The 19268-nt window shown below is 39.1% G+C and overlaps 1 protein-coding gene across 2 annotated transcripts in view; it reads left to right on the forward strand.

Annotated features, from left to right (window-relative positions):
* Positions 1-19268, forward strand: part of LOC132766951 (complement component C6-like) — a 36816-nt gene that overhangs the window by 8896 nt on the left and 8652 nt on the right. For both annotated transcript variants that reach the window (XM_060761430.2, XM_060761431.2), the window contains 10 exons: positions 651-795; positions 2655-2805; positions 4694-4832; positions 7369-7569; positions 7881-8121; positions 10754-10876; positions 12083-12249; positions 12979-13204; positions 15425-15596; positions 17747-17858. In XM_060761430.2, the coding sequence (XP_060617413.2) occupies positions 651-795; positions 2655-2805; positions 4694-4832; positions 7369-7569; positions 7881-8121; positions 10754-10876; positions 12083-12249; positions 12979-13204; positions 15425-15596; positions 17747-17858 (1677 nt within the window). The remainder of the gene's footprint in view (positions 1-650; positions 796-2654; positions 2806-4693; positions 4833-7368; positions 7570-7880; positions 8122-10753; positions 10877-12082; positions 12250-12978; positions 13205-15424; positions 15597-17746; positions 17859-19268) is intronic.

The raw sequence follows: 19268 nt of genomic DNA on the forward strand, positions 1-19268 counted from the left end.
TTTCCAGAAACTGATTGACAAACACATGCTACCTTGGTTGTCAGAGGTCATATAGTGCTATTCTACTGGTAGGCACTGATGGCCATCTCCTCCATGAATTTATTCACTCCCCCTTTTGAAGCTATTAGTACAACTTGTGACAATGAGTCCTACAACTTTATGTTCTGTGAAGAGAAGTATATATTCTGAATCTTCATTCAGTTTCTGCAGATGATGCTAAGATAATTTCATTTCTGGCTATAGGTTAGTTTATATCATAGACTATCTGGTGTTAGAAAAATGGATGTAAGCCAAAGTATGCACTGTCTGAAAGCTTTCCATCAAATCAGCTTTTTCAGCCAAGTTCACTGTGATGCTGAAATCTGGCAATTAGCATGTATGTGTGACATGGGAAGCAGTAAAATGGGGCCATATGTGGCCTAACCACAACCTGTTCCACTAAAATTCTCTTAAGCTTTTAAGTGGCTTCTAAAGTTGCATTGGATAATCAGACTTTTTGAGTTGAATCTTTACCACAATATAAAATAACTAATGTGTCTGTGTCCCTGTGCCAAAGTCCATATCTGAATGTTATAATTACAGATATGAGTTTAAATGAGTTTATAGGTTTTAGTACCTATGGCAGGTACTAACTTGTTTCTATCTTTCAGTTTCGGATTAGGTCTTTGCGCCAGCCATCTCAGTTTGGAGGCCAAGCCTGTACTGAGCAATTGTCAGATCGACGGCCATGTTTCCCAACAAAACTGTGCAATATGGAAGATGTGAACTGTGAAAATAAGATGCAGTGTGACAATGGTAATTTCTGCTTTATAACTAGGTATTTTAGAGATGTTGAACTTTTAGAGTTGTGGTTCCCAAATGTGGGTCCTTAGATAGGTTTGGACTTCACCTTCCAGAAGTTCAAGCCATAATCACCAGTGGTCATGGAGTATGGGAATTGCAGCCCATCAACTTAGGGTACGTGATGGAGAGCAATGAAACAATTCTCAATCATGGAAAGGAAAGGAAAATGAAAATATCCAGTGGACAGGGGGGACAAGAGGAGAAACAAGCCCATTAATGCCACATGACTGCTGGCATATCAGAACAGACTTATGGCACAGAAGACAGTAAGAGAATAAGTAAGGCAAGACAGTAAGTAGCAATATCAAGAGCCATTGGCAGGGTTTACTCATCGATGAAAGATGCATTCCAGCAATGAGTGTAATGCAAAACAGCAGCAGGTTAGACATTATGTGATAATACCAGCCAAACACACTGTTGTCCTGCTGCAATTCTGTTTTACCAGGCTAAAGTTCCAAGATTGTCACTGACTTGTATGATAACTCTTGCCTTCTACAACAATTGAGAGAAAAACTCAAGTCCAAAAATCACAACATATATCAAAGAAGGGTGGTGTTTTTCAGACAAATGCCAAGAATCAGTGGCAGCCAACAAAAGAACTGGTGCCCCTCAAAGTTTCCTTTTTAAATTTACTGTGTATTATAGGAGAGTTTCCAATTTAACAATGTAGCTGTGGAGGCTGCGTGAAGCAATGTGAAGTTGGAGCTGCATTTTAAATTGAACATTAATGTGAGGAGTGCAACGTTTCTGCTTTTCAAGTATTTTAGTGTGAAAGTGTCATGCTGGCGCCTAAGGGCAGAAAGAGAGACGTTTAATGGTGGGTTTCCCTCAATACTCATTATTTCAAAAACATATTAGGGGGTTTGGGTTTTTTTTTGTTTTTGTTTTTTACAGAATGACAATACAATGACATGCAGAAATATAGCAAAGTCCATTTGAGGAGAAAAAAGAAAAAAAAACAATATGTCAACAAAATGAATGAAGGGGGGGGGGTCTGTGCTTTGGCTTTTTAAAGGACTAGTTTTCCAAGAATAGTTTAAAACAATAAAGGCAGATGAAAGAGGTAGAACTGGATCTGTAAATATAGAGGGATAAAACAATATATGAAGTCATGCCAGCCACTTAACCTAGGAGGAGTCTACAGACAATGACAGCTCGTCGGCTTAGAAATGGAGATGAGCACCATCCCTCAGAGTCAGACATGACTAGAATTAATGTCAAGGGGAAATCTTTAGCTTTAATTTAAGGCAATATATTTTTTATTTTTTCTCCCTCCCTTTTTTTGCAACCAGGAAGTAGAACTCAGCTTCCTCTCCATTTGTTTTTTCCATGTTTATTGGGTTTTTTTAATTGTAGGCTAGACTTTTGTGTAACCATTACATAGTAGATTCTGGCTAGTCCTCCCCCTCAAACCCCACTGTCTGATGTTCTCACTCCTTGAGTAAGTTTTGGTACAACAAGCATTTAAAATACCCATGTTGATGTTGGAGATCACATATTCAAGCAGTTTGTCAGTTGATCCTAGTCACTACATAAGTGGAGTTTCATGGTCCGTATGTAGCTACTAAACTAGGGGTTACATATGGAAAAATGAATACATAGTTGTCATGAATTATATACCGTACTTATACTGCCCAGTAGAATCCCAGCCAGCATGTTCTTGATTTATGGAGAACTTTTGGCACAATACTTTTATTCCCTGATCATTATTCTTCATGTATTCTTCATAGTACCACTAAAGTACCACTGATCCATAGCAGAAGCTGTTGATGACAAATGCATTAGATACTTTTGTTTTGTCAAAAAAACAGGTCGCTGCATTGCCAAGAAACTAAGATGTAATGGAGATGATGACTGTGGAGACAATTCTGATGAAAGGAACTGCAGGACCATAAAGCCTGTCTGTGGAAAGAACAGAAGGGAATTCATCAACATACCCAGTGCACAACTTATGGGCCTTGGGTATGTTCTTTTTGCTTGGACAATGGGTTTCACAGGAACTATCCAAAGTGCTGAACCATTTTCCTAAAACTGGTGGATTGTACTAAAATACAAAACAAAATTGAAGCCTTATAAAGGCAACATCTTGCTTCCTCCCTGTAAACAGTTCTATACTGGACTCTCTGTTTGGTTTGAAGGGCTGAAGCTGCTTCTCTTTGGGGGCTAAATTTCCTCAGATATCTGCATGTTTGTGGTCATTGCACTTGGGAAAATAAGGGAAAATAATAAATATCTCAAGAGCTTCTGAGGGCCCTTTCCGACAGGTCTTATATCCCAGGATTTGATCCCAGATTTTCTGCTTTAAACTGGATTATATGAGTCCACACTGCCAGATAATCTGGGATAAACAGAAAACCAGGGATCAGATCCTGGGATAAAGGGCTGCTTGGAATGGCCATGAGAGTTACTGTTTTGGACTTCAGCTCCCTGGATTCCCTAGCCAACATGGCCAGTAACTATGCTACCTGCAAGATTCTGAGAATGGTAGCCCCAAAATGTAATGTTCCTAAGCTCTGAAATAGCTATGATAAAATGATCTTTAGGGTTAGATGTGATTAGGCCTAGTCCTACATTTCTTCTAATATGGGACACAAGACAGCTTACAATAAGGTTAAAATAAGATACAGATAAATGCTTGATGACATATAAGGTTAATATATTATTACATTTTAAAAGTAAAAAAAATCAGTTCACTATGTAACAATAAAGAGAAATACAACACAATCTCCATTGCCATTAGAAAGATCCTTCATTAATCACTTATTTACCAAATGCCAGTTTAAATACAAATCTTTACCTGCCAATAGTAATAATAATAATAATAAGAAGAAGAAGAAGAAGAAGAAGCTTTATTTATATCCTGCCCCCTTTCCTCAGAGGAACTTGGGGTGGCTTACAACAAAACAAACAAATACAATAAATAATATAGCACAGACAATAATCACATTATTTATTTATTTATTTGAAAGATTTATATTCTGCCCTTCTTACCCTGAAGGGGACTCAGGGCAAAGCACAACATATATAAGGCAAGCATTCCATTCTGAGACACAAAATAACTGTAAATATACACATAAAATAACTATAAATATACACAAACATTAAAATCAGTTATATCTGCTTTAAAATCAGCTGTTTAAAACCATCTCAAAGACTATGCTGGATCTGGTCAGCAGAGTAGGTTCCCAATATTGTATCATCATATTGCCTCAAAGGCTTGGTCCCATAGCCAGGTCTTTATCATCTTTCCGGGGGGCAATCACTGAGAAGGCCCTCTCTCTCTCTTGTCTCCACCAAATGTGCCTGTGACAGTTCAAAGGCAATCCCACGTAGAGCGCATTGCAATAGTTTATCCTGGATAGACTATCAATGAATAAAAAGAAAAGCTAAAAATAAAAAAAATAAAAAATAGCACAATAATGTAAACATAAATAAATAATTTAAAAGACTATAAGGCCAATGAAAAGAGAGCAAATATAGGACCCATCTATATTCTGTTAGAAGGGAATTCCATAGCTTGGAATCAGTCATTGAGGAAGCCTTCTCCCACATCCTTGCCAAACATGCCTGTGATGAAGATGGGGCCAAGAGAAAGTCCTCACCAAAGCATCTCAATGAATATTTGAGGGTAGACTAATTAACTAATTAATTAAGAGAGGATCTGTATTCAGAGTTAAACCTAAACCACATAAGGCTTTGTAGGTCAGACCACCAGGTTATACAGAGATCTCCCATTAATGCTAGGAAATGAACCTGTCTGAAATGCCACTGAGTTTGAGTTGATAGCTCTGCTTACAAAGCAACATCTATATATTCATTTTTTTAAAAAAAATTGCAATTTTCATTTTAGCTACCATATTTTGGCAGATGAGAGCCGAGGAGAAGTCCTTGATTATTCTTTCAATGGTGGGAACTGTGTCCTTGTGAAGTCTGAAGATAATAGGACAACATATCGTGTGCCTGCCAACGTTGAGTCAGTCAACTTTCAGGTGATTGTAAACCTCCCAAAGGATCGCTACTGAAATTGGCCAGTAAGCCAATTCAAAGTCTATTTGGAGGGTCACTTGAATGTAGCAACTAGGAATGGATACAATGCCTTGCTATGCTTTTCTTATATGTTTAAAAGCTTTCTTGATAGTCAAAAAACTGTCAGGAAAAATATAGGCAGTCATGAGACTGCTGAGAAATTCTATGTACTTCAGGAAGTTTTTTGTGCAGAATTTTTCTTCTTCACAGAAATCTGCTTTCTGTAGAAAAAAAGCATGTGCATTTATGAGTAGGAAAATATGTGCATTTCTGCTCTGAAATATTTTTTGCACAGAAAATCATAAATATTTCTCTGCAGAAATAGTTTTTCTGCACAGAAAATATTTTCTGTGTAAAGATATACAGTATTTTCTGTATAGAACAATCAAAGATATTTCTTTTCAGAAAGGTTTTTTTCTACACAGATACTTGCCAAAGTATATATAGCAGTTGAGAATTGTGCAGAAATGTTCATGTTCTTATCTGGTGGAGAGAATATTGCTAGAAGTAATACTTAGTGTGTCTTGGGAAGAGTGTACTCTGACCAAGATTACTTAAAAAAAATCATCAAGATTATTTATTGATTGATTGACTTAATACCACACTTTCTTTCCAATCCAAAGTGGCTTCCAGTAATTTAAAAGAAAATTAAATTAACATCTAATTTTACAAATGTTTATTGATGCAGTCAGTATGATCTTTTCACATAAGCATGTGCCCCTATAGTAGGATATGAATGTATTATTTAAATAACTGCACAACAGATCAGAGAACAGGGATTCTGCCAGTGTAGGATAACGTTTGAAATCTTGGGTTCTGTGCTTCTGGACTCAGACCTGGGCCTGGATGGCAAAGTTTCAGCTGTGGCCAGGACTGTATTTGCTCAGACAAAAAAAACTTTGCCAGCAGTACCCATTCCTTGAGACCGCAGATCTGTCTATGGCCTTGATTACATCCTATGTGGACTCCTGTAACATGGAGCTATATTTGGAAATTGTTCAGAAACTTTAAAGGGTCCAAAATGTTGCAATCATTTGACCAGAGCTGGATGCAGTAACCATATGACTCTCAGTGTTGAAAGAACTGCAATGGCTACTGGTCCTTTTCTGGGCAGGAATCAAACTGCTGGTTTTGATCTTTAAAGAGTTTGGTCCAGACTATCTAAAATACTGTATCTCTTTATACATGCCAGGGCAAGCATTAAGATCTGAAGCAGAGGTGGGAGTGGGGGTATCACAGTCCTCCCATCTAGACAGGCACTTTTGGTGAGGACTAAGGAGAGACTTTTCCCATGGCCAGTCCCAAACTGTGGACCTCTTTTCCACAGGAAGTTTGGTCGGCCTCCTCCCTGTTCTCTTTCAACCAACAGCTGAATTTTTTAAAAAATATTTAGGAAGGCTTTTGAATCTTGAGTCTTTAATTACAGAGCTATGATGTGTGAATGTAAATGATATAGGTTTTTAAATATTTATTTTTTGTGTCAAGAGTATTTTTGTGTTAACTATTTTAGCATGATTTTAATAATTGAGGTATTTGATGCATTTTTGACTTCTATAAAATAATTGTATTAACTACATTTTTTTTCATTAGTGTAAGCCACCTTGAATCCAGTTCTGGGAGGAAGGTAGACAGACAATTAGTCATATAGACAAAGTCCACTGGAAAATATTGATAAGACTATATAGGCAGAATCTGAGTAGCACTGATTTATTTATTTTTCTTTAAAAGACATATTCTTTTTATTTTCCTTAGTACTTCAGGTGAGGACTGAAAACTGGTCATTTCTCCCAATCCATCAGCCCTGTTCGAACTTCTGCCTGAAACTATGCTGAAGGCTCTAAATCAGTGGTTCCCAACTTTTTTTGACCAGGGACCACTCTCCAACTTTAGTACCAAAAGGGACAGGGCTGGTCAGCTCTGTGGAAAGGAGCGGAAATAAAATAAATAAAATAAAATAAAATAAAAAAGAGGAAGAAGGTTCACAGACCAGATTTTTGTTCTTGAGACCCACTGCTGGGCCATGGCCCACAGGTTGAGAACCACTGCTCTAAATGGATGAAGTCAGAGGTGGATTTTGGATCATGCATACTCTGTGGACTTTCACTCAGTCTCTAAGTGGCATGCATCTGAAAGGGCACACATAGCATGCAAGTAATAAGAAATCAGGATCCCCTACCATGAGCAAAGTTTAGGTAACAGACTATAACTCCCAGAACCCTCCAATCAGAACGGCCATTGGGAATGATGAAAACAGTAGTCCAAAAATGCTTCCAGACATTTCTTGGATGTTTTTGTATTTATAGTAAATTGAAAATGAATAAAACATCCCTCCCTTTTTGCAAGCAATCTTGGAACCTTAAGGACTTTGGACAGAGGGGAGCAAAGGGAAATGTCTGAATAGAGATAGGGTTTATATTTTAAATTATTTGATGAAAGTTTTGGTTGCCAGTTGCCTTTATTTTCATTGTTTTTTCTGTCTCAAATCTTTTTTTTTTACAGGTGAGCAATCAAGAAGATGAAGTGAAAACCCATTATTATACAGATTTAACATCCATAATGCAAACTCAAAATCAACAAAGTTCATCTTCTAAAACTTCAAAAGGCTATGCTGGAATACCAATTTTCTTTGGTGCAGGACATAATTTAATGGTGTCATCATCTAATTCCTTTAAGGAAGCCGTTAAATCATCTCACAAAATGGTAAGAATATATTGCTATATATACTGATAGCTTCAACTTTGAAATCTTAATTTTAGGCTGGATCTACACTGTCAAATTCAGATTACCTGCTTTGAACTGGATTATATGAGTCCACACTACCATATAATCCAGTTCATAGCAGATAATCTGGATTTTATATGGCAGTATAGATGGGACCTTTGTCTTTTACTAAATGGGCCAGGACTATGATGCTGAAATGGATTTATTGTTAAAAAAACAAGAAAGAGAGAGCAAGGAATGGCAATTCATAGTAATGAGCATTATAAATTTTATTTTGTCTTCTCTGAAAGAGTTCCAACTTCATTAGGGTCCATAAGGTGATTGCCGTTTCAAACTTCACAGTCAAACAGTCAGACTTGCAGGTCTCCAGAGTCTTCTTGAATGCCCTCAACAGCCTGCCTCTGGAATATAACTATGCCCTTTACAGCCGGATATTTGATGACTTTGGCACTCATTACTACACATCTGGCTCATTGGGAGGGAGATATGATCTTCTTTACCAGTTCAATGAAGAAGAGACAAAAAACTCAGGTGTGTGTCTATCTGATATATTTGTTGCTGTGGTATCCAAATGACAATTCTGCTGCCCTGGACTATTTTTGGGAAATTACTGTTGGAAGTCAACCCCACACTGCCCAAGTCTCAAGTACTCAACGAGGAACAGTTTAGTTAGTTTAGTATAGACTAAGGGTTTCCCTTCCCCCATGTCTCCTGAATGACAATTGGGAATATATCTTTTTCTTGTCTCTTCTTTCTTTCTGCTCTCATTCTGATTAGTTGTTTATAATTGATATTTTTCTTCTGCAAGCCTTTTTGAATGTGACTTCTGCCTTCTTACGCTTTAGTATGGAGAGTATGTGCTGTGTGCTTTGAGATCTCTCTCTGCTTGTGTGTCAGGAGAGATGTAGTGATTGAGTTTTTCCCTCTCTCGAAACCTTAGAAGAGATGGGAGTTAGAGTAGCTCAGCCCCAGTTCTTGATTATTAAGAAATGCAGTTATTTCTTATTATTATAAATAAACCTTTTGTGATTTTTTTAAAGATTGGACTCTGCATGTTTGCCTCCTAAGCTCTGAATGTTTTACAGCCACATCACACTGCACTTCACACTCTGCTCACTAATGAGCTGATCTCAACTTCTGAATCCTGTTTTTGGATGCTCTGCTTTATTTTAGGGTAGTTTCCCCTAACAATTACCAGTACCAGTTACAATGCTTATTCCAACTTCAAGACATATGAAACCAATGTGTCCGCTTTTCTTTTTCTCTTTCTTTTTACTTTTTAAAAGAGTTATAGTTCTATAATGCATCTATGAAATAGCACTTTTGCAATAAAGGCTGTATACCTGTAAAGAAAAAATTTCAAAAGGAGAAAAAATATTAAAATGTTATGACTATCTCAGCAAACTATAGCTGATGACAAGAATATAAGTTCAGTTGCAGGAAATATTCAACAGTCTACAAAAAGAATAAAGGATGAGAATGGTGATGTAAAACCCAGCAAAAGCTTGGTATAGTTCCCTGGGGTTTCCTTTAATTTTTAGGTCAATTGGGGAAAAGTCTGGATAAGATTTAGGACTAGAATTCAAGAGGTAAAAGATTTAGGCCAAGTTACCAGTGGCTGGTAAATCTGAGGCAGTCCAGAGCAGAAATGCTTCAGGTTGGTCCAAACCTACAGCACTGTCCCAAACTCATGGTGGCAGGTCAGGCCAGAATCCACATGGTCCAGCTGGGCCAAGATTGCATTGGCTCCACAGGGCTGTGATGTTACTGCCTGTGTCATCACTGCCACTCCCAGCAAAGGCATCTACATCACTAGGAAGAAGGAGAGGGCTGGTCTCTCCACCTTCTTCCTGGTCTTGTGGGTGCCTCTGCAAATGTCAGAATGGGGTCCCATGATGGCCATGGACCTCTGCTGTAATCTTGGAATGGTGACAGCATTGACACAGGTGTGATCCTTCCCTCATGAGCACAGGGGAAAGGAGATGGCAGCAGTGCCTGATGTGGACAGTGCATTGGTTTAAATCATACCTGATCTTGCTGTCCTTATGACCCTGAAGCCATGAAGTTGCCCCAGAGTTTCAGGCAAATTCCAGAGCACAACTCACAACTTCTTTCTAGTCAGTCTTAAAACAGATTAACCCATTTCACCATAAATGCAAGGACATTGTGGGGTATTGGTTATAATGGCCATCTAGATGAGCCTCTAGACCAGGTATGGACAGGTTTTGGCTCTCTATATGATTTGTAATTTAACTCCCAGAAACCCAACCATCTTACTGACTGTAAGGAATTATGGGAGTTGAAGTCCAAAGCAATTGGAGGGCCAAAGTTTTCCCTAGACCAGTGGTTCTCAACCTGGGGTCCCCAGATGTCTTTGGCCTTCAACTCCCAAAAATCCTAACAGCTGGGATTTCTGGGAGTTGTAGGCCAAAAAATCTGGGGACCCCAGGTTGAAAACCACTGCTTTAGACCATAGATAAAGAAAACCCTTGGCCCTCCAGATTTTTTTTTTTAAACCCAGTATTGTCAGTGGAAAGGAACTGTGAGGTCAAAGTTACTTCACTGTTTAAATAATAATAATAATAATAATAATAATAATAATAATAATAATAATACAGGTCACAGCACAGTAAAATATACACAAATACTATCACAATTCTACAAACACACATATTAAAATGCAATTTCATAAAATATACATATCAAAGCATTTCTATAAAATGCACATTAATCATACATTAGAATTAAAATAATTCATGTGATTGGTGTACCATTTTCAAGCATGTTGTAGCACACAATGGCGTCCAGGCAGAGTTTGTCCTTTGAAGTTGTCTATTCATGTTCTGGGGCTAAATCCAATGTTAGTTCTAGCAGAAGTAGGCTCATTGAAAACAATGGTATTGTGTGGATAAGATTACCTATTTATTTTAAATGGGTCTACTCTAGTTGAGACTAACAATGGATTTAGCTCTCAAATCTTCCCTTTTTAAAAATACATTCAACTAGAAGATTATTTCAAAAGGATTTTGTAGTTTGAGAGTTGCCTACACACTATCCTGGCCCTCATGATTTTAAGGATCAATTATCACATTGCTTGGAATTTTGAGTGAATTTGTCTTATTTGGGAAATTCATGTCTTTTTTTCTGGTTGAATGTTCTCCAGGTTTAACACAAGAAGAAATGGCAAGCTGTGTGAAATTTGAAACAACGGTTTATATTTTTTTCATCCCAATAAGAAACCGTTATGAGAGATGTACCCGCAGTAAAATGACAGAGCGCTATGAAGGTACATATCTGTTTCCAGGACTTCCCACACTTTTCTACCAAAGTCCTAATCAAATTTTCCTCCGTACAATCCAGTTCTATTTGGATCATAAGGACTTCCAAATTCATATGAAAGGTCATTATGGCTGCAGATCCATACCCATTTACATTGTTTCTAACAGGACTTACTTCAGCACACACAATAGTGGAGAAAGGTAGATGGGGGATCTACTGGTAGTTTAGAAACTTCTGATAGATTCCTAGGTAAATTTGAGTGGTTCTCCTCCATAGGTATCAATTGTTCAAATATGTAACACATGAAAAAGATTCCTAGTCACTGTATCAAGGTTGTTGTTGTTTTGGTCATGTCAGGAGCAACTTGAGAAACTGCAAGTTACTTCTGGTGTGAGAGAATTGGCTGTCTGCAAGGACATTGCCCAGGGGACACCCGGATGTTTTGGTGTGTTATCATCCTTGTGGGAGGCTTCTCTCATGTCCCCGCATGAGGAGCTGGAGCTGATAGAGGGAGCTCATCTGCGCTCTCCGCGGATTCGAACCTGCAACCTGTCGGTCTTCAGTCCTGCCCACACAGGAGTTTAACCCACTGCACCACCGGGGGCTCCACCAAATCAAGGTGTTGAAATGGAAAAGCCTTGAACATCAGAGAAAAAAAACAGTGCTATGTAATGATTGGAGCATTGGACTATGACTCTGGACATCTGCTGTCCATAGAAATCCACTGGGTGACCTTGAGCAAAGTTACATACTTTCAAAGTGCATATACACAGTAGAATACAATTTGACAGCACTTTAACTGGCATGGCTCAATGCTGTGGAATCATGGGATTTGTAGTTTGTCGAGGCACCAACACTCTTGGTAGTGAAAACTAAAGACCTTAATAAAACTACATGTCCCATGATTCTATAGCATTAAGCCATGTCAGTTAAGGTGATGTCAAACTGCATTAATTCTGCAGTGGAGATGCACTTGTACTCTGAGAGGTAGATATTCTTGAGAAATCTTGTCAAGAAAGCCCAGTGATTGGTTCACTTAGGCTCATCATAAACTGGAAATAGTTGAAGGTACACCACCACTACATCAATCAAGAGTAAGCAGAGCTTTCAAAAGATACTTCATAAACTACAGTTCTTAGACTCCCACATATTGACTTGGAGGTTCTTTAAGCTGTTGCCCTAAATAACTCTATGTTCTGGCCTGAAATCTTAGGTTCCATACTGAAGTCCTCTGAACGGTCTATTTCCCTGGTAAAGGGAGGACGGGCACAGTATGCTGCAGCCTTAGCCTTTGAGAAAAAGGGATCTTTGCCAGGAGAAAACATCTTTAATGACTGGCTGGAGTCAACCAAGGAAAATCCTGTTGTGGTTGAGTTTGAGGTAAGAGCTGGAGCAAATTAGGAGTAGAAACAAGGGAAAGCAGAACTTTTTAATATCATCCAAACAACTCCTCAGACTATGCATATTTCCAGGTTATTGGAAAGTCAGGGTTACTCCACCTTAAAAAAAATACTTGGTGCATCTTTCTTGGTATGGGGTCTGAGGGAACTGACCTTCGGGATTGCCATATACAATCCTGGGAATCCGTCCCCACAGGCATCCTTCCTCTTCTGGCTCCAGTAGCTCATGGGGGAAGAGGAGGGTAGAATGACACGGTACCCCCCCCCCCATTTCATCCTAAAATGTGCCTCACAGGCCTCCAAATGGAAGCATGAAACATGTAGAGAGTTCCTGGCATGTCAAAAGGATGTGCCAGGAGCTTTGGAAAGAGGAGAGGGATCCCCCCTCCCCCAAAGCTTCTGGCATCCTTTTAATGTGCCAGAAGCTCTCTGCAAGTCTTATGTCTCCATTAGGAAGCCTTTATGTTATGTTTTGGGGCAAAACAGGGGGTGGGAGCCAGTGGCAATATCCTCAGGCCAATTGTCCATCAACCTGGGAGGGAATCTGGCCACCCACCATCCACCAAAGAGGCAGGGCTTTAGCCAGCCAATTGGCCTCCATATGCAAATGACATCAGAGTTTAAAACGCCAATGTCATTCGCATATAGGTCTGTGTGGAAGTGGCCTTGCCGTGAACATATTTGAGATCCTAGACTGATTCTTTCTTAGGTGGCTCCCATTCTGGATTTGGTGAAGAACTTCCCTTGTGCTGTGACAAAGCGCTATAATCTGAGGAAGGCTTTTTTGGAATATATGACTAGATATGACCCATGTCATTGTGCCCCATGTCCCAACAATGGTCGGCCTGTTTTATCTGGAACAGAATGCCTCTGTGTGTGCAAAGCTGGAACCTATGGCAGTAACTGTGAGAGAAGAGCCCCAGATTACACATCAGGTAATCTTAATATTTTAATATTGTAAGTATGGGTTTTTGGAGCCCCCAGTGGCACAGTGGGTTAAAGCACTGGCTGCTGAGCTTGTTGACTGAAAGGTCGCAGGTTCGATTCCGGGGAGCAGTGTGAGCTTCCGCTGTCAGCCCTAGCTTCTGCCAACATATCAGTAGAAAACATGCAAATGTGAGTAGATCAATAGGTACTGCCCCAGTGGGAAAGTAACAGCGCTCCATGCAGTCATGCCAGCCACATGACCTTGGAGATGTGTACGGACAATGCCGGCTCTTTGGCTTAGAAATGGATATGAGCACCACACCCCAGAGTCAGACATGACTGGACTTAATGTCAGGGGACAACCTTTACCTTTACCTTTAAGTATGGGTTTTAGTATAGTCTGGGTTAGGATAATCTGGCTTCACTTCAGATCATTACTAATGCATTTTTCTGTTGGCTAAAAAAAACTGATATACAAATATAATCACACCTATAAACTAAAATAGCATACTCAGGAGCTCAGTGGTTCCTTCCTGTTCCTCTCTCCTCCTCCTCTTCCCCATCCAAGCTTTCCCTCCTCTTTCCTGCTCTTCCTCCTACCACCTCCCTTGCTGCCAAAAGCTTTTTTTCCTTGCCTCCTATTCCCCAAAAGTCTCTCCCCCCCAAAAAAAAACTTTCTTGCCACCCAGATTCTATCCCCCTCACCTTCCTTGCTACCAAAACCCCATTTCTCTCCCAGCACTCAAGGGGTGCTTTAATTGTGCATTTCCGGCATGGCAGACGGGAGTTGAACTGGATGGCCCTTGAGGTTTATGCCATTATTATTGTTATTGTTACTACTACTACTACTACTACTACTACTACTATAAAGGCTGGGTGGTCATCGGTTGGGGGTGGTTTAATTGTGCTTTTCCTGCATGGCAGAAGATGGTTGGATTGGACGACCCCTGGGGTTGCTCCTGTTGTTGTTGTTGTTGTTGCTATTATTATTATTACAAGGGCTGGATGACCAACTGTTGGGGGTGCTTTGTGGCTGAGATAGATAGATAGATAGATAGATAGAGAGAGAGAGAGAGAGAGAGAGAGAGAGAGAGACATACTCTGCTCTATCTCCCAGTGTTTTTAATGTTTTCTATAATATTTTAATATTTTCACTGGCCCTGCCTAGTGAAATTTCCTGTGTTTTTAATGCTTGATTTTATATTGTTGTGTTGTATATTATTTTGATTTTGCATTTTATGTATTTTGCTTTTTTTATTGTGTTTATGTTATAACTTGTATTGTATTGATGGGCATGGCCTCATGTAAGCCGCACCGAGTCGCCCTGGGGGAGATGGAGCGGGGTATAAATAAAGTATTATTATTATTATTATTATTATTATTATTATTATTATTATTATATGGTAAAGGTAAAGGTTTTCTCCAGTCGTGTCCAACTCTGGGGGTTGGTGCTCATCTCCATTTTTAAGCCGAAGAGCCAGCATTGTCCATAGAAACCTCCAAAGTCATGTGGTCAGCATGACTCCATGGAGCAGTTCTTGTGGAGTCCCAGTAAATGTTTATATATTATATTATATATTCTATATAATGTGTGTGTGTACATTATATAGAATATAAAATATAATATATAAACATTTCTTGGGACTCCATGAGAACCCCTGATCTATACTATTGAATTAATGCCTCTTGCTGCTACTTTATCTCCCATGGCTCAATACTGTGCAATCATATTGCAATTGCAAGTTATAGTTTTGCAAGACCTTTAGCCTTCTCTGCCAAAGAGTGCTGGTGTCTCACAAAACTATAAACCCTAAGATTCCATAGTATTGAGCCATGAAAGTTAGTGATGACAAAGCACAGTAATTCTACAGAGTAGAGCCACTTTAACACTTTGAATTCAATGTAGACTTAATCCTAAAACCACATAAATAAATTTGTAACCTCAACCTCTTTTATTTTGTACATCAGCCAAATGTCATTAGTTGATTGATAAATGATAGGAATGAGTGAATGATTTACTGACTAAGCTGCATGAAATGTGATGGTAGTCATTAGCGTCAATAGTTTTGAAAAGGCATTAGACAAGTTTATTACATATAAAGTACAACAACAACATCAAGAACGAGAAAGTGCATATTATTCAGGAACTCATTTGATGGGATAAGACTATTCCTGTTGATATTTCTTCAAATAATACTGATGAAATGCTTTTTTGTTTTGGAACCTAGATGCAGTAGATGGCTATTGGAGTTGCTGGTCTGCGTGGAGCCCATGTGATGCATCTTTTAAGAGGAAAAGGACCCGATTGTGTAACAATCCCGAACCCATGAATGAAGGAAAACCCTGTGAAGGAACAGGAGAAGAGGAAGAAGACTGTTTTATTCAGTTGTTTGGAGACCAGTAAGATTTTTGGTGGAAGAAGTGGAAAATGTTTGCTTCATTAATCATTTTTACTACAACCTCTACAGTCCATTATTGGATGGGGCTGATGGAATCTGCAAGCCAAAACATCCAAAGGGCAGAAAGTTGGTCATGCCAGTTTTATATGGTTTCCCTATCCCAGATTTATATTGTCTCACCAATGTTCAATAGTCAACTCCAATAGTCAACATATAAGTAAATTCAATTGATTCAATGCCTCTATCCTGGTCAAAAGTTAAAATAGTATAGCCTAAAGCAGGGGTCCTCAAACTTTTTAAATGGAGGGCCAGGTCACAATCCCTCAAACTGTTAGAGGGCCAGATTATAATTTGAAAAAAAGAAAAGAATGAATTCCTATGTACACTCACTGCACATATCTTATTTGTAGTGCAAAACACTTTAAAACAATACAATAATTAAAATGAAGAACAATCTTAACAAATGTAAGTTTATTAGTATTTCAGTGAGATGTGTGGGCGTGCTTTTGGCTGATGAGATAGGATTGTTGTTGTTGTTGTGTGCTTTCAAGTCATTTCAGACTTAGGTTGGCCCTGCGCGAGAGCCAGGTAAATGACGTTGGAGGGCCGTAGTTTGAAGACCCCTGGCCTAAAGGATATGCCCTGGCCCTGCAATTCTCACGAACCTCAAAGTGTTGATGGTTGAGAACAATCAGAAATATGTACATTGTAGGATTGGGCGTGTACTGTAAGCATTTATCAGCATTAGAGTATCCTTAAAATCTATCATATCGATATAGCCAAGTAGGGATTGTATTAGGGTTTGAAATGTCTCAATGGAAGATATAAGCAGTGCAATCCAAAGAACTTTCCCATTTTTTTTCTGGAAACCAAATGCATCATCATAGTAGATTCTAGTCTAGGGCAAGAGTGGGGAGCCTTCTGAAGAGAAATCCAGCCCTCCTGCATGACTAGATAGCTGTATTTATTCACTTCTCTGTGATGCCACTAGTTGACAATTTCTCACCTTTTGTATGTCTGTTTTCTCCATTCTGATGCCTCTCTTAAAGCTTAGTTACTAGCAGTAAGAAGAGCTTTTAGCTACAGCATGCTGAAATATTTCACTTTACTTTTTGCCTTGGCAAACCAAAACATACATATATAATACAGCAGTGGTTCCCAACCTGTGGTGCATGGAACACTGGTGGTCCCCAAGAACTAAAATATGGTCCGCAGCCTCATTGTTACTACATCACCCACTCTACAGTCTCCCAGTTTTGGAACTGGGTCCTTACCTGCTTACTTTGAAGTGACAAATATAATGATGTTCAGCTACATAGTGCCCTATAGGCCTTGTGCTGAGTATTTTTTGCCCATACCTTGGGAAGTCAGACTTGGCCATGGTAGACCACACTCTGGTTACATCCCAAATACACTACTGCAACACACTCAATGTGGGGTTGCCTTTGAAGACTGTTCAGAAGATTCAAATGGTCCAACGGATGGCAGCCAGATTGTTCACCAGAGCAGCATACAGGGAGCATACAATCCCCCTGCTATGTCAGCTCCACTGGCTGCTAGTCTGCTATTGAGCAAATTCAAAGCCTATAAATACCTAAATGGTTCCAGTCCAGCTTACCTGTCCAAACGGATCTCTCCCTATGAACCATCTCAGAGCTTAAGATCATCAGGGGAGGCCCTGCTCTCGGTCTCGTCTCCTTCACAAGTGCAACCAATAGGGACAAGAGCCAGGGCCTTCTCAGTGGTGGCCCCTCAGCTGTGGAATTCCCTCCCTAGGGATATTAAATCAGCCCCTCCCTCCTGACCTTCCATAAAAAAGTAAAAACATTACTCTTTGATCAAGCCTTTGGAGATCTTGTGCAATAGATAAATATGGAATTATGTGCCATGACTATAGGAATGGCACAGACTATGACTTTGGATAGCGGTGTTAACAGTGAAGGCATTGTTTTATATGTTTAAATATTTTAGTGTATTTTATAATTCTATTTAAATGTTTATTTTAATTGTAGATTGTTTTTGAAGGCCTCAAATAGTTGCCTAAGTGTAAGCTGCCGTGAGTCCCCTCCGGGGTGGATAAAGGCCAGGTAGAAATATTGTAAATAAATATGTATATTAATAAATCCCTAACAAGAAAATCTTAATTTTCAGTGGAGCTGTTTGTGTAAATGACAACGAAGGTGTAAGAGAGGTAGAGCTGCCTGTAGTTGAGCCTGACGCTGGATGTTTGGCTCCAGTACCTCCAGAAAATGGATTTATCAGGGTAAGAGCATTTCACAAGTTGCAGAAGATTTGGACCAGGTCTGAGGTGGAAATGAAACCTTTCTTTTGTGTGCTTCATGCTCTCAGGATAATGATTTTTTAAAATTGTCTACTTGCTTACCCTACAATGAGCCAGACCAAGATAGCAAGAAATGTAGCTACTAAAGCTCAGATTCAATTCTTTTTCCTATGGGCTTCAGGGTGCCACTGGGCAATATCCATCTACCATTGTGCTGCCAAAAAAGAGTAGTTTTCTCCCTTAAGACAAGGACAGACATTGCTCTTTTTCCTTTGCCAGTGTAAGTTAATAACAGTATTCAAGTTGCTGAATCCTAAACACTGAAAGGACATGTTTCTTTACAGTTGTGAAAAATTACTTCAGATTAGCATGTTCAAATGTTTATACTCACTGAATTGTTTGTTTTCCCTAGAATGCACTCGAAGGAAAATAGAAGATCTTGATATCCAAATATAGGCATTCCCCAAGTTACAAACATCTGACTTACAAATGACTCATAGTTAAGAATGGGAGTGAGATAAAATGAGAGCAATCTACCCCTTGGAAGGGAAATTCATTCCTGGAAGAGTTATCATGGGAAAAATATGTTTCCGCTGAAACTTTCTTACTAATCCCCGTTTCCACAACAAGCCAAATTTTACAAAATCCAATTCTTACAAGGACAGAAAGGGAGATGAAATCTTCTGAACAGGGGCACAGACAGCAAAATAAACATTACAGGGATGTTACACTTCCCTATGCAACAAAGCTCTATCTATCATCTCTCTATCTATCTCTCTATCTCTCTATCTGTCTGTCTCTCTATCTCTCTATCTATCTCTCTATCGACTGTAGAGTCTCGTTTATCCAACATAAATTGACTAGCAGAATGTTGGATAAGCAAAAATGTTGGCTAATAAGGAGGGATTAAGGAAAAGCCTATTTAAAGTCAAATTACATTATAATTTTACAAATTAAGCACCAAAACATCATGTTTTACAACGAATTGGCAGAAAAAGCAGTTCAATGCACGGCAAAATTATGTGGTAATTACCATATTTACAAATTTAGCACCAAAACATCACAATGTATTGAAACAGCTGTGGATCCAGGCAGGAGGCAAACCGCATTGGATAATACAGAACATTGGAAGAGCGAAGGTTGGATAAGTGAGACTCCACTCTGCTCTGCTCTACTCTATCTATCATCATCTATTTGGCTGGAGTTGCACTTTAAGATGTTCGTGTTCCAACTTACATACAAATTCTACTTAAGAACAAACCTATAGAACCAATCTTGTTTGTAATTTGGGGACTTCTTGAATGTCTCTGTGGATGCCATTATCTTCATCTCTGCAGTAAATTATTTTATTTTTGCAAAGCACTAGGGAATGTTTTACCACAACCACTGGCC

The sequence above is a fragment of the Anolis sagrei genome, chromosome 2 (genome assembly GCF_037176765.1).
Source record: "Anolis sagrei isolate rAnoSag1 chromosome 2, rAnoSag1.mat, whole genome shotgun sequence".
NCBI classification, from domain to species: domain Eukaryota; kingdom Metazoa; phylum Chordata; class Lepidosauria; order Squamata; family Dactyloidae; genus Anolis; species Anolis sagrei.